At 57.3% G+C, this 14,398-nt stretch overlaps 1 protein-coding gene and 1 long non-coding RNA gene across 4 annotated transcripts in view; one reads left to right on the forward strand and one right to left on the reverse strand.

The window, feature by feature from the left end:
• Positions 1–13,147, reverse strand: part of LOC105610043 (uncharacterized) — a 29,070-nt gene extending 15,923 nt beyond the window's left edge. The window contains exon 1 of the long non-coding RNA XR_009595888.1: positions 11,894–13,147. This is a non-coding gene — a long non-coding RNA (uncharacterized LOC105610043). The remainder of the gene's footprint in view (positions 1–11,893) is intronic.
• On the forward strand, positions 975–14,006 carry ADIPOR1 (adiponectin receptor 1). 3 transcript variants are annotated; one of them, XM_042256842.1, is made up of 9 exons: positions 975–1,100; positions 5,422–5,547; positions 7,924–8,157; positions 9,172–9,288; positions 9,914–10,085; positions 10,470–10,656; positions 11,503–11,690; positions 12,699–12,892; positions 13,193–14,006. In XM_042256842.1, the coding sequence occupies exons 3-9, from the start codon at positions 8,017–8,019 to the stop codon at positions 13,319–13,321; spliced, it is 1,128 nt and encodes a 375-aa protein (XP_042112776.1). In that variant the 5' UTR covers positions 975–1,100; positions 5,422–5,547; positions 7,924–8,016; the 3' UTR covers positions 13,322–14,006.
• Positions 14,007–14,398: the final 392 nt, after the last annotated feature.

Raw genomic sequence — 14,398 nt, forward strand, 5'->3', positions numbered from 1 at the left:
CACATCCATTGAGTCGGCTCTTCTCATTGGAGAAGCCCCTGAAACATCAGGATTATAATAAACCACCCTGTCTCTGCATCTTGAATAGACTGGTCACTTACCAGCCTTGTGACAAATGAGGTGTCATGCCCCCAGATGGCGGCTGCGGCACCCTGCGGTCCCCATCCAGCCTCAGCCGGAGCCCGGGCCAGAGCAGGGAGTCCGCGAGAAAGGCCAGCCAATGCGTCGCCGCTATTCCTGACCAGGAACCTGCTGGCCTCGTGCCTCACACGCGTGGGGCGCTCAGTAAATATGTGCAGAAAGGAGGGGCCATGAGGTTGAAGAAGAAGGATTAAGAAGTGCCCAGCCTAGAGGACAGGTGCGGGACAGGAAATTCAGCATTGCTGGCAATCCACTCCAGTACTCTTGCCTGGAAAATTCCACGGACAGAGGAGCCTGGTAGGATATAGTCCATGGGGTCGCGAAGAGTCGGACGCGACTGAGGGACTTCACTTCACTCGCAGGGCTCAGTCTAATTCCCAGAAATTCCTTCCTCGAAGGGAGCACAGGTTAGCAACTTGGAGGGTGTGGTTCCCGCGAGGCTTTGCGAGGGAAGGTTTACGATTGGAGCAGAGCGAGGGGGCGGGGCCCGTGAGCGGGAGGCGGGGCCGAGGGGAGCGGACCTGCGGCGCTGTCGTACGGCGGGGGGCGGGGCCGCCGGGAGGGGCGGGGCCGAGGGGCGGGCCTGTGGTCCGGACTGCGGAAAGATTGCGGGACAGAGGAGTCTAGGGGTGCTGCCGGCCATGGGGTCGCAGGGTGAGACACGATTTAGCGGCTGAACAACAACGAAGATCACCGGGCTAGAGCGGGCGGGGTCAGGTGGGGGCGGGGCCGTCCTGGGGGCGGGTCCAAGGGGCCGGCCTGTGATTGGGCTTCGCGAGAGCCGGCAGCCGAGCGTCTGAGAGGACGTGACGCTCTCGCGGAGGTGACGCCCTGCGGTTGCGCGCCCCTTCCGGCCCCGGGAGGGCGCAGAAGATCCGGGCCGCTCGGCCGCAGGCCGCCTCCAGCGACGCGGGATGTAGCGCCGGTGCCGCGGCCCCCAGCATAGCCCCCCGCCCGCCGTAAGTTCCCCTGGGTTCGGTGGCGAGCGGGCCGGAGGGCGGGGATCGGCCAGAGGGCGGGCTCCCCATAGGAGTCTCGGCGCGGGCCTGAGGCAGCTGCCGTAGGGCTGGACCGCCCGGGCGTCCCCAGGGCCCCCGGACCCCCGCTCGGGGCCGGCCGCTCCTCCAGCCTCAACGCGTCAGCTGTCCGCGTTCCCGGCCCCTCCCGTGCGAGTCGCGTCCCCCGCTGTCAACAGCCGCCGTGGCGGCCGTACCCACCAGTCGCCAGGGTGAGACGTCGGGCTTCAGGCTCCGGCTCAGGGCCGCCAGGCCGGAGCTGAGCCTGGTCCCAAGACCGCGCGAGGCGAGCGCCGAGGGGCTGCGGGCCTGAGGCTCGGAGCGGCCGTCCGGCGGGGAGCCCCCGCCTTCGGCAGCCCGAGGAGCCCCGCGGTTACTAGACCGTGACAGTGCCCCCACCTTGGCGGCGGGGAAGGGGAGGCTGGTGGACAGTTGGCCTGTGTGTAAGGTGGCCCTAAATGCTGCAATGTGAGCGAAATCTAAAGTACTTTGGGGAAAAAGGAAATTTTATTCCCTCAGAAATCTCTCATAGGTGCCATCCTGTTTGAGGTTTTTGGTCAGGCCTTCAGTTTTTAATGGAATAGATGTTTCCTCTCGGTTTCAGGCGCTACTCAGGCGAGTGGGAAACGGACAAGGCGAATTTCATTTAGGGAGCTTCAGGTGTCGGAGGAGCAACAGGAGGCCTGCAGAGTGCTTTGCTAGGTTAATCTGGCGTTTCCCCCAAGGAGGGAGAAGACACAGCAGGGAAAGGATGTATAGGCTCCCCGCTTGAATCAAGCGAGCACTGGACTGACTGGCTGTCTCTGAAGTGAAGGGGCTCTGGGGTCTGTTTACGGCTGTTTGCTAAGACCTAGGCTTGCATCGCCTCTTGTGGCGCAGCTGCTGCTGCTGCTGTTTGGTAGTGTCCACGCAGTGCTGGGATTCAGGCGGGGCGCTGACACACGGATTGCCGCCCTGAAATTTCTTCACCCCAGGAGTAACTTCCGTGTACTTGGGGCATCAGTTTTAAGGACTGGTGTGTTGCCTGTAAGCAGCCATCTTAGGGCAGGTCTCCCCGAAACTGTACCTAATTGTTGAGTAGAATCTGAAAGCATTCTGTTCTCAGGGGCCAAGAAACTATCCGATGCCCAGGGGATAAACAGAAATTTTAAGCAACTATTTTGCCTGCAGGTTGAAAGTTCAGACAGGGCACACCCTTCCCAGTGGGCCCCCGGTTGCTAATGGATAAAGTGCACTGCGGATTTCAGCTTTTAGACTGTCCTCAGCTTCTTAAGTCTGGCCTCACATTGCCTTTCCAAGATTTCCTTGTGGAAAGTGGATTATTCGCTGCCCTGGGGTCTCTGTTCTTTTGAGCCTGCCCAGGTTCACAGCACTACCCTCAGGAATGCTTTGATCCTATCTTTACCTATCAAAATCCTTTCTTAAAATCTTCCACAAAACCTTTCCCGATGTTCCAGCTCAAACTGAGCTTCCTCCTGAATTCCTCCAGCGCTTATGGCGTTTAGCCTTGTAGCGGTGCTAGGAGACAAATGAGTTGCTGCCTCCTCTTAACATCGAGGCCAGGCTCCTCTCTGCCTTGTCTCTGCAGCCACAACGCCACGCTTCTTTGTGGACAGTAAAGAATTTTCCCTTCTTTCTAGGCCAATAAGTCTGTTGTTTATTTCCCTAAGAAATCTCCTTGGCTTCTTTAATATAAAGCCAGAAAGGAACTGTTTGACACACTTGGAACACAACCCCACCTACTGGTGATCATACTGGTGAACTAAGTGAAGTAGTGAAAGTCACTCAGTCCTGTGTGACTCTTTGCGACCCTATGGACTACAAGTCCAAGGAATTCTCTAGACCAGAATACTGGAGTGGTAGCCTTTCCCTTCTCCAGGAGATCTTCCCAACCCAGGGACTGAACCCAGGTCTCCCACATTGCAGGCGGATTCTTTACCGCCTGAGCTACCAGGGAAAACCGAAGCCATCTCTACATGCAGAGGTTTCATCAGTACTGGTGCGGTGTTTTCTGGTGCTGGTATCCATCAGAGTTGTTAGGTTTTGCCCTTAATGTCCATTCGTCCCTCATGTTGCCCACTGGACTGTGTTCCTTTCACTATTTTCAAGGTGAATTGCCTTTTCCTGCTCAGAAATGTTGGGGGCATGGTTACTGTGTATGAAGTTTTAGCTGTCTTAGATTGAATAGATCCTTGAAAGTGCCCTCGAGGCAAACTGGTTCCGAGTGATTCGCTTTTAGACATGTACCTCGTTTACTTGTTTCATCTGGGCTCTCACAGTATACAGTGACCATATAATGTGTTAATGTACTTAAAAGCCAGGTATTAAAGTCAAGGGCTGGTATGAAACGCGTTCCCATTCCTGTTTACTTTACCTTGTGTTATGGCATTTGGAAAGCTTACCTGTCTGTTTGGGATTCAAAAAAGACCTATTTCTGTTGAGATAGCTTTACCTGGAGAAGAGCTACAAAGAAAGTTAGATTCTGGGTTTTCATTGCAGACTCTTAAGTCAGTGACACTTGTACTTAAATAGGAAAGCTGAGGCTCCACTGTTGTAATTCAGCAGTTTTCAAACGTAAGCCTTTGCCTTGACTCGTTTCCCCCAGCAGCGCTACGCAGCCACCTTCCCTGACAGAGCGGCAGAGACGACTGTGTTCTCTGTCCTTACTGCTTGGACTCGTCTTGTTTTGGGCTCCCTGGTGGCTCAGTGGTAAAGAATCTTCCTTGGAGAAGGAAATGGCAGCCCGCTCCAGTACTCTTGCCTGGAGAATCCCAGGGACAGCAGAGCCTGGTGGGCTGCCGTCTATGGGGTCACACAGAGTCGGACACGACTGAAGCAATGCAGCAGCAGCATAGAAATCACGGTTGCTTGGCTCAATCTTTCTGCTGATGAGGACAAGCCCACCGAATGTGAATGGACACTGGGGTCGTGGCGTTTTCTGCCTGTTGCTGGGACTGCATCTGTGCAGCGATCTAACAGCAAACTGGTCCTTGATGTGTGTGCTTTACCGAAAAAAACTCTGCCTACATCGTTCAAAAGGAAAGAAAAAAAGAATCCTCCTGCAGTGCAGATGTGGATTTGATCCCTGGATCAGGAAGATCCGCTGGAGGAGGGAATGGCCACCCACTCCAGCGTTCTTGCCTGGAGAATCCCATGGACAGAGGAGCCTGGAGGGCTCCAGTCCATGAGGTTGCAAAGAGTCAGACACAACAGAACAAGTCTAGCTTTACTGTGAGAGTCAGGTAGGCGTAAGAAGGAGCTTAACTTGTGGAACCTCCAAGGGCTCAGGGACCCTAGATTAAAAATTTCTAGAAGTTCTGTGCCTTTGACTCCTGAGAAGGAGTATACTATAATGTGAAAACCTTGTGAACTGGTTCACAAAATAACGTCTCCAAAAGTGTGAGGGAAATAAACTCACCAACAAAGGCTGGCAACTAAGAATCAGTGCTTCCCCAAGTTTGGCACCAGGTAATCTTGTTCATAGGAGCACAGGCAGCCCCTGCCCCCACAGCCCTGCCCTCCAGTGTCACAGGGCTATCCAGCGGGAGAGCTTAGTGGCAAAGATGTATTAACTTGAAGTAAAGAAATCCCATCAAAAATGCACTCAGTGGAGTTTGGCCCAATTATAACTCCTTCATTGGATGTGGCGATTTTGAGGAGAAAGGTGTCTCCTCTAGAACATATAAGGACAGGAAGGTTTGTGAGGGCCTCCCTGGCGACTCAGTGGTAAAGAATCCACCTGCCAACGCAGGAGACACAGGTTCAAGAAGACCTCTCACGCCAGGGAGCAGCGAAGTCCGGGCACCACGACTATTGAGCCTGCGCCTGAGCTGGGAGCTGCGACCACCGCAGCCGCAGCCAGCAGCTACTGAACCCGCGTGGCCTAGAGCCTGCACCGGCAGCCCGAGGGGAGCCCCTGCTCATCGCAGCTGGAGAAAGCCCGCGCAGCAAGAGACCCAGCACAGCCGTAAATAAAATTAATCCTTAAAAAATTTTAAGAAACCCATGAAATATTAAAAAATCAGAAGCAAAGCTTGTGGGACAGTGAAGCCCAGCTGGCTCTGAGTGCCCAGAGTCCGTCCTCAGGCCCCAGGGGCTGGCGCCGGCGCGGCACAGCGGGCGCCGAAAGGCTCGCCTGTCCCAGTTGTCGGCCGTCTGTGAGAGGCCCACCCTGCCAAGTAGACTTTCAGGTTCTAGCGTTACTTGCTTTTCTTTCTTACCAGACCTCCGCCCCCTCTCTCCCTTCCTGTCCCTGTGTTGGTAGTTTAGAAGACCCCGCTGGACGGTGGACTCTGCTCACTATGGTGACATGACCTCCGCTGAGCGTCGTCGTCTGTTCTTTGATGCGTGGCGATGTGTCTTGTGTGATGAGCGGTAATGTGCCTGGCTTGTGAGTTACCGGGTGCCTGTCAGAGTTAGTGACTCTGGGTCTAGAGATAATGCTGGGGGTGGGGTGTGGGAGCCAAAGGGGCTCAGAAGCAACAGAAGATGGTTTCGACTGAACGAGGAAAGCCTTTGAAGATTGCCACAAGACCGAGGTCCTCCTAGGAGGACGCTGGGCTTGAGGGCGTGAGAGCGTCAGACCCAGTGAGGAAGTTAGGAAGTGCGCAGGCTGGAGTCCGCGCCTGCTCTCTGGCCCTGACTGCCCAGCGTATAATGTGTATCATTCTCACCCCCACTGGTGAGTCAGGCCCACAGCACTCACCTGCACCGGGGGTGCGCCACCCTAGCCCAGGTTTCTCCCGCGCTCTCCTGCTGGAGCAGTGGCGCTGCCCCTGGTTCTGCACGTGCCGCGGGTGGCCTCATGCCACCGGGCTACAGGCTCCTTCAGGACAGCGACTTGCGTGACTTGGGGTTTTGCACAGTGCCTTAAAGCACCTCGGGGCGCCGGCACTAAGTGCACTTGTTAAGTATTCCGGGGGGGTGTTGGCTGCTCTGGGGATGGGGACAGAGAGCAGCCCAGAGGCACAAGCGCGGAACGCCTTAGCTAGCGGGTCACATGCTTGCTGGTGGGAATGCTGCCTCCGTCATTCTTCCACCGATTCTGAAATACAGGTTCTGACCACAATCAGGGACATGCATAAATTAGTGATCTGTGTGGCACCGCATCCCAGAACCTGAGAAAATGTCTATTTCTGACCCTAGTGGCCGCCTCTCAAGTACTGGACTCCAGCTGAGTGTACTCCCCTCTCATCCTTGTCTGGGGTGCCCAGAGCTATCCGTGTTTTCACTGCAGTGTCACTTGTTTCTTCTCAAAGCTGTTTGTCCGGGATTACTTCAGTTTGAGGAAATGTGTCTTTGTGGTCAGCCTATTGAAAGAGATTGCCCAGTGTTTCTGCTCACGTGGGCCGCCTGTCTCCTGAGGGTTTCGTGGGCCTCTGGCTTCCTGCTCTCCAGGGGCTCAGTCGTTGGCTGCGGCTGTGGGCTGGCATCTTTCCTGGCAGAGTCCTGCATGTGTGGAGGAGGAGCCAGTGCCTGTGTGCCGGCACCAGAGCAGGGTCTGTGGACGGAGGCACGGTCATTTGTTCTCCTGAACCAGCTCTCAGCTGTGCTGATGGCTGAGCCTGGCATGACTGTTTGGAAACTTGCGGGCTGCCCTCACCTGACCACACAGATCCGGTCTTAATCTCTGAGAAGGAATCGAGGTGACTCTCGGGTAGAAGAGCAGGTACACATGTCAAAGGTGGATGCGCAGCGACCACTGGGGAGACAGAACTGCCCCCTCGGGAGCGAGGCTGCGCTGACCGCCCCGATGAAGGAGGTGGCCCCCGAGCTCTGCTTCCTCCCCAGAGGGCAGCTTGCTCCGTGCAGGTGTTACCTGGCCATCTTTGCGCTGCCTGGTGGCTCCCGGGGCTCAGGTGACCAGTGCAGACCAATTCTGGCTGCTGTTGCTGTGAGCAGTGAATTCCTTTGTTGGGAGCGGGGGTCGGAAGTCTTGGGGCACTTTTCCCCTCCTCTTAACGTTCATCTTATCTTCCTGAGGCCTGATTAAAGACTGCCTCCTACAGGGTCTGTCTCTCAGCTCCAGAGCTCTTTGGAGTGGGGCCTAGGTTCTGACCTGTGGTCGCTGGGACAGGCCTGTGCTGAGCTGGTTTGGTGGCAGGGCAAGGCGGGGGCTGCCTCGTGTCTTCAGCCTCCCACGGCCAGGTGAGTTATTGCTGCTGTAAGACAGGGCTGTGAGCAAAGTGTGCTCTCCTCACAGAGCCGGGCAGTGATTCTCCAACAGAAGCAGTAGGCCTTGCAGAGAAGTTAACCCCTGGACCGCCAGCCCACCCTCGGCCCACTTTTGTAGGCGGCGCACACGTTTCAGGGCGTTTGTAGGTAAAGCCCGCTGAGCTCAGTTGGCAGTTGGTTCGCTTCTCAGCCTGGGTGGCCTGTGGTGATTACAGCCAGGCTTCGGCTTCCTCTTTTTGCTGCTCAGTCTCGGAGCCAGGCTTTTCCTGGGCCAGCACTGGGAATCAGGATAAACTCGGCTCACTGAACGGGCTCCGTGTTTGTGGGAGGGATGTGGGGTGGGTAGCTGTTTTTCTGGGGTGACAGTTTGGTGCAAAACACACAAATCTTTTGAAGCAACTAGGTTTTCAGATTTTAGGATTAGTGAAACCTCAGTAAAGGCTGATGGTACAGAGGAGGAGAGGTGCAGTTAACTGGCCTCTGGGACTGGAGAGGGTATGAGTGGGGGGCTGTCTCTTTCTCAGTATTGACTTCAGAAATGAGACGTCAGAAGGATAAACTGTCAACACCCTGTGTCTGTGTTTGCTTCCAGTGTCCCCATCACAGGGAGCTCTCTGGCCCCTGGGGCCAAGAGACCCCACGCTCTCCCCAGGCTGAAGCCAGAGGGCCCCGAGGTACCATCCTGATGTCGTCTCACAAGGGGCCCGCGGTGGCCCAGGGCAACGGGGCTCCCGCCAGCAACAGGGTGGCCGACACAGTGGAGCTGGCCGAGCTGGGACCCCTGCTCGAGGAGAAGGGCAAGCGGGCGGTCACCAGCCCAACCAAAGTAAGTCATCTCCCTGGTCAGCCTCTCCTGAGGCCTGTTGGTCTCCCCAGAGCCACAGCGCCCTGGACTGTCTGTCCTGACGAAGGCAGGAAGCAGTCAGGCCAGGCTCCATATACCATGGAAAATCCCTGCCGATCTGGCCAGCTGGAAGGCTCGTGGGAGGAGCAGGTGCTGCCCCAGGCTGCTGTGGAGGCCGCACCTGGCCGCTTTATCTCATTCTTCAGAGTCCCCAAGGGGCGGAGGGGGGAGATAAGGCCCTGTCCCTGGAGGGGCCTGGCAGGGCCTCTTGTACAGCCAAGTGGGCTTTTCGTTGTGCCTGAGCAAAACCCCAGTAGCATCCCCACTCTGAGGGAGACCAGGGACTCTGTGCCTAGACGGACAGAGGATGAATTTGGTGGGGGGTGGGGGGTGTTCCTCTATCACAAGATCTAAGAGGAAGCATCGCAGGAGGAAAACCCGCCCCACGGAGGAACTGCCCTCCCTGCCTCGGCTCTGGAGGTCTCCCCGGAGGCGAGCCCTCTCAGGCCCTCCTGTGCTGCTCCTGTGGAGCCGGCTCTGAGGCCTGGCTTCTCCCGGAGCAGGTGGACACTGTCTGGGCCCCAGGGCCAGTGCACAGGGCACCGATCAGATTGAGAGTCTTAGCGGATCTCTGAGCCTCTGTCTTATTCCTCCTTGTTCAGCGGTCTAAATGAGAAGTGTTTGGGAAACTGGGGGAAGCTGAGGGCCACCGTCTTGGAGACAGAGGTGGGCTGCCAGGGCCTGGGTGCAGGCCTGGGCTGCTGACCCTGCGCCTCAGGCGCTGGCTCCCTTGGCCTCTCCCCTGGGCGCTGTGGCGCGCTCTCCCCCAGCGCTTGTGACGTTGCAAACTCAGGCAGCATCCTGCTTCCGGAGAGCAGACCCGAGGCCTGTGTGTAGGAGAGGCCGGGCAGAGGGCGGCGTGGCCTGCCTCTTGGGCGCCGGACGCGTGCGTCCCCAGGCCCTCCAGCGCTGCAGCCGCTCTCCCCTTCCCCACAGGCCGAGGAGGAGCAGGCCTGCCCAGGGCCGCAGGAGGAGGAGGAGGAGGTGCGCGTGCTCACGCTGCCCCTGCAGGCCCACCACGCCATGGAGAAGATGGAGGAGTTCGTGTACAAGGTCCCGTCCCGCGGGGAGGGAGCGGGCTCACCCGCCCGGGGCTGAGGCGGGAGCACTGCACCTTTATCAACACGCTGAACACGCGCTCATGACAAGCTGTGTTATCAGAGCTTGTCATTTCTGAGTGGCGATGAGTAGAAACCGGTAACTGCAAACCTGACACGAAAAGGCCTGTGATTTCCACGGGGGCAGCGTCACGAGTTCCGAGACTAGCCTTGCTCACCGGCTCTCTGGACACTGTCCACTGTCTTTACGTCCTAGGTTAAGAACTCCTGCTCTGAAAAGTCTCAACACAGTGAGAACTTAGGGGGGACGATGACAGACAGCTGCCAGAGTGTGGGGGGAGCGGTAAACGTGTATTTCTCAGGTAGCTGAGAGGAGGTCCTGCCATCTTCTGACCTGCTCAGCTAAGCACATCCAGATAAGCTTCCTGACACAAGAACAAAGACACTCTAAGCGGGGGTCCGGGGGCAGCCTCGCTCCTGCTATCCTGGTGTCTGCTATCCCCGGGCTGGCCCCCACCGCTCCCCAGGACCCTCTGGAACCCGGCGGATGCTCTCCTGCACGCCGCGTCCTTGGGGAGGCTCGTGGCTCCCAGCCCCGCTTAGAGCGCATGTGGTTGCAGGTCTGGGAGGGCCGCTGGAGGGTCATCCCGTACGACGTGCTCCCGGACTGGCTGAAGGACAATGACTACCTGCTGCACGGCCACCGGCCGCCCATGCCCTCCTTCCGCGCCTGCTTCAAGAGCATCTTCCGCATCCACACGGAGACCGGCAACATCTGGACGCACCTGCTTGGTGAGGCCCGGGGGACATCGGGCTCGTCTGCTTCCGGCCCGGGAGCTGTGTGGCCTTTGTCCACGGGAAGGAGAAACGCCATTGTCACGATTATGAGGGAGCTGGTGGTGTCTTTACACTGCCGGGGAGCTCGCAGGGCCCCTCATCACTGGTGTGCGGGTGGGGGAGATGTCCGAACGGGTGTCCTCTGTGGTCAGAACCGTCCTGGGGCTGGCGGCTCCATCCCGTCAGAGACCCACCGTCTAGAAAGGACACGTCAGCGTTTAGCAGACGCTCTTTTTGGTCTGGGTCTCTGGGTTCCCGCAGCTCAGCCTGTGGCGTCAGGGCTGGCTCAAAGCATCGCCTGTCGCCTTTCTCCTCAGACTCCTCTCTCCCCTGCTGCAGGCTTTGTGCTGTTTCTCTTCCTGGGGATCCTGACCATGCTGAGGCCTAACATGTACTTCATGGCCCCGCTCCAGGAGAAGGTGGTGTTCGGGATGTTCTTCCTGGGAGCGGTGCTCTGCCTCAGCTTCTCCTGGCTCTTCCACACTGTCTACTGTCATTCAGAGAAAGTCTCCCGGACTTTCTCCAAGTGAGTCACAGGGATGGTGGGGAAGAACCACGTGCTGTCCTCACGCCTGTGATCCGGGTGCTGGGGGGTCCTGGCGACTGCAGGGGCTCCTCAAGATTCCCTGATGTTTCATGGGTGTAAGAGGGTCAGGAAGCTTTTCTCTTAAGTCCGACTTGAAAATTCTCACTGCAGCCTCCTCCAGACAGAGCCCGCTGTGGGTAGACGTCATCCCAGCGCAGCGCTGTCCAGAGGCTGCTCTCCCGCACCAAGCGCCGGGCGGTGCCCCCTTCCCGTCAGGGCGCCGCCGCCCACGGGCGCGCCTGCCCACCCGCCGGGAGAGCTTATCAGGAGCCCCAGATGCCCGTCCTCCCCAGCGCTGACCCTGGGCTTCTGTTTGCTCGTTTTTGTTGTTATTTTTGGTTCTGGAAGTGCTGCTGAGTTGTTCTGTTTTTCTCAGTAACACCAGCAACAAGTAATACGCCTTTATCATTAAAGTCAACTGAAAGAGACTACTACCGCCTTAGTGATGCTCCCACGATAAGGGTTCTGGCTTTAGAACTGTCAGAACTGGGGAATACTCAGAGTCCTTGCTGTATGGAAGCTGGGGCCTGGCTGGACTGTGATGGATGCATCTCCTGGCTGCGTGTCTGTGAGGGGGTGTGGCTGTTGACAGCCTGGGCAAAGGGGTGCCTTTCAAACGTGCCCCAAACAGTGCCTGACCGTGTGGGGGTTTGAGTCAGGACACAGGCCGGACCGCGTGGTGAGTGGGGGCCCTGGTCGGCCTGAGGGCAGTAGAGCCCGCCCTCCCTCCGGCCGCCCCCCCCCCGCGGCCCGCCCACCGGCCACCCCGCCCCGCGGCTCTTTCAGGCTGGACTATTCGGGGATCGCGCTGCTGATCATGGGCAGCTTCGTGCCCTGGCTCTACTACTCCTTCTACTGCTCGCCGCAGCCGCGGCTCATCTACCTCTCCATCGTCTGCGTCCTGGGCATCTCCGCCATCATTGTGGCGCAGTGGGACCGGTTCGCCACGCCCAAGCACCGGCAGACGCGAGCAGGTGGGTCGCAAGGCAGGGCGCCCGTGGGTGTCTAGACCGTGAGCCTAAGGGGCCAGCCCTGGGCCCCCACCCAGACCCTGACCTGTGTTTAGAACTTTAGAAACAGCATGAATTCTCAAAGCTCGGTCCCCCGGCAAGTTTCATACTGTTTCAGCGAAATGGCAACAGGACAGTAATTAAAGTGCAGAAAAGACTCCTCTTACCTCTGGTTTGAGGAAGTTACGAAGCGTACAAAGCACAGTCTCTAGCTCAGCGGGAGTTCTTTTCCTAAGGGAATGAAAGGCGTGGCTTGGTAGAGAAAGCGCCTAGAGCCCGAGCCGTGTTGAGGGACAGGGTCGCTGTGAGCAGGAGCCCCTTCCTGGTGTCTTGTCCAGACTCCAGCTTTACTGCAGCCACACGTCAATTACCACTGTCTCCAGTCCCTAGAGACTTAACATCGCTGTGGTTTAACCCTCGTTTAAGAGAGTTAACTATTCATCGAGCACCAGCCAATGGTGCCTCACCCAGGGCGTCTGCAGAGGTGAAGCGGAGCCCTGCCCGGCGGCCGTGGGCAGGGGCCTGGTGTGGAGGGGCGCCATCTGCTCTTTATCTGATGGCTTCTCACTGGGGTCTGTCTCCTCAGGAGGTCAGACTCCTATTCCTTAAGTCCTCTGTGCTCTTAATGGCACGCCCATCCTGCTCGTCTCTGGTTGGCACACCACCCGAGGGCTCACCATCTCGGCTTCGTAGCCGAGGCAGCCATCAGAGTTCTGACGCACATGATCGCCTGGGTTGCTCAACAGATAACAGAGAACACACGATGTTTGTTCTTGGCGCTCCATAGGAGGGAACGGCTGTGTCAGCACTTACCCAGCCTCCTTCCCACTCTGGACGCTGAAGCAGCATCTGATGATGGCTCTCCATCTTGTGCAAAATTTCCTGAACACGTGCTGTTCACCAGGAAGTAACTTGTATCAGCAGGGCAGCAGGGCCGTCCCTGTGCCTGACACGCTCCATCCGTCTGCTCAGGGGTGTTCCTGGGGCTTGGCTTGAGCGGCGTCGTGCCTACCATGCACTTCACGATCGCGGAGGGCTTCGTCAAGGCCACCACGGTGGGCCAGATGGGCTGGTTCTTCCTCATGGCTGTGATGTACATCACTGGAGCCGGCCTCTATGCCGCACGCATTCCTGAGCGCTTCTTCCCTGGAAAATTCGACATATGGGTAAGAAACGACTCTTCGCAGGGCTGTGGTGGTGGGTCTGCCCGAAGGTGGAGGTCGGGGTCAGAGGCAGAGACAGACATGGGCAGGTGGTGTCTGGGGTGACGCGTGTCCCTGCTCATGCTGGTGCATGTGGGTGAGTGAATCCCTGACAGGACTTACACGTTTTTTTTCTCCTACAACAAACGTATCGGTTTTATGGTGCAGGAAATTTTGCGGAGGAACTAGGAGAGGCGAGTGCCTCCTCTCGCTTCCCTCAGGTCTCCCTGCCATTGCCCTGAAGCTTCTCTCTTGTCCCTGCAGTTCCAGTCTCATCAGATCTTCCATGTCCTGGTGGTGGCGGCCGCCTTCGTCCACTTCTACGGCGTCTCCAACCTGCAGGAGTTCCGATACGGCCTGGAAGGGGGCTGTACTGATGACTCCCTCCTCTGAGCTGCCCCCAGGGGTGCAGGAGGAACTTCCCAAGTGCTTTTAAAATAACTTCTTTGCTGAAGTGAGAGGAAGAGTCTGAGTTGTCTGTTTCTAGAAGAAACCTCTTAGAGAATTCAGTACCAACCAAGCTTCAGCCCACTTCACACTCACTGGGCAATAAACTCCATTCCCTCGCTGAGAAAGGTGGGGGAGGGCAGGTGCAGCCACCCTGCCCCCAGCCGCCCCCTCCCAGAGATGGGGCTGGGAAGCTCACGGTGAGATCTGACCCCTCCTCGCTCCATTCTGGGGAAAAGCGATGGACTGGGACTCCTCAGAGATTCCGTTTCTGGAAGAAACTGTCCCTCCCTCACCCCTGTCCTGACTTTGTAACCTGGCTTATAACAGGCCGTCCGTTTTTGTAGCACACTTTTCAAAAACAATTATAGCCTGGTCCCATCTTTCTAGGGCCTGGGCCCGCTCACACGGCAGGAAGAACAAGCCACCGACTTCTACGCAGCCCGGCTAATCATGGGAGTGTGTCCAGGCTTCAGATAACTTGAGTTTTAATTTTTTCTTGGCAGAGTAATGTAAAAAGTGGGGAAAGATATTTAATATTTAATACTAAGCTTTAAAAAGAAACCTGCTATCATTGCTATGTATCTTGATGCAAAGACTATGATGATAATAAAGTACAGAAGACACTTGGCATTCTGTAACCTGTGTGGTCTCCGCTCTTCGCATATAACTCCAGAGGACTGAAGCCAGCGGAGTCGGTCCAGATTCTGCTGAGGCTCCAGTCTGAATCCCAGGTGCTTGGCTGGCGTGGGCGGCCGGTGCACGAGCCTAGCTGACCCCAGGCCTGCTCCTCCAGGCCACTTTGCCCGTCTCTCCTGGCGACACGGACGCGCCCTGACACCATCAGTGTGCTGCAGCAGCCTCCTGTGACCAGAAGATGCCTGCGTGACAGGTGGCCTGCCACAGAATGCTGTAGGCTGGAAGCCGCTGTGATTAAGGCTGTCTCACTGAGAGGTCACTCCACACCTCTCTCTGCCTCTGCATAATGTCCTGACCAAGCTCTGTCCACTGGATACGAAAGGC

This window comes from Ovis aries, chromosome 12 (assembly GCF_016772045.2).
Source record: "Ovis aries strain OAR_USU_Benz2616 breed Rambouillet chromosome 12, ARS-UI_Ramb_v3.0, whole genome shotgun sequence".
In the NCBI taxonomy this organism is placed as follows: domain Eukaryota; kingdom Metazoa; phylum Chordata; class Mammalia; order Artiodactyla; family Bovidae; genus Ovis; species Ovis aries.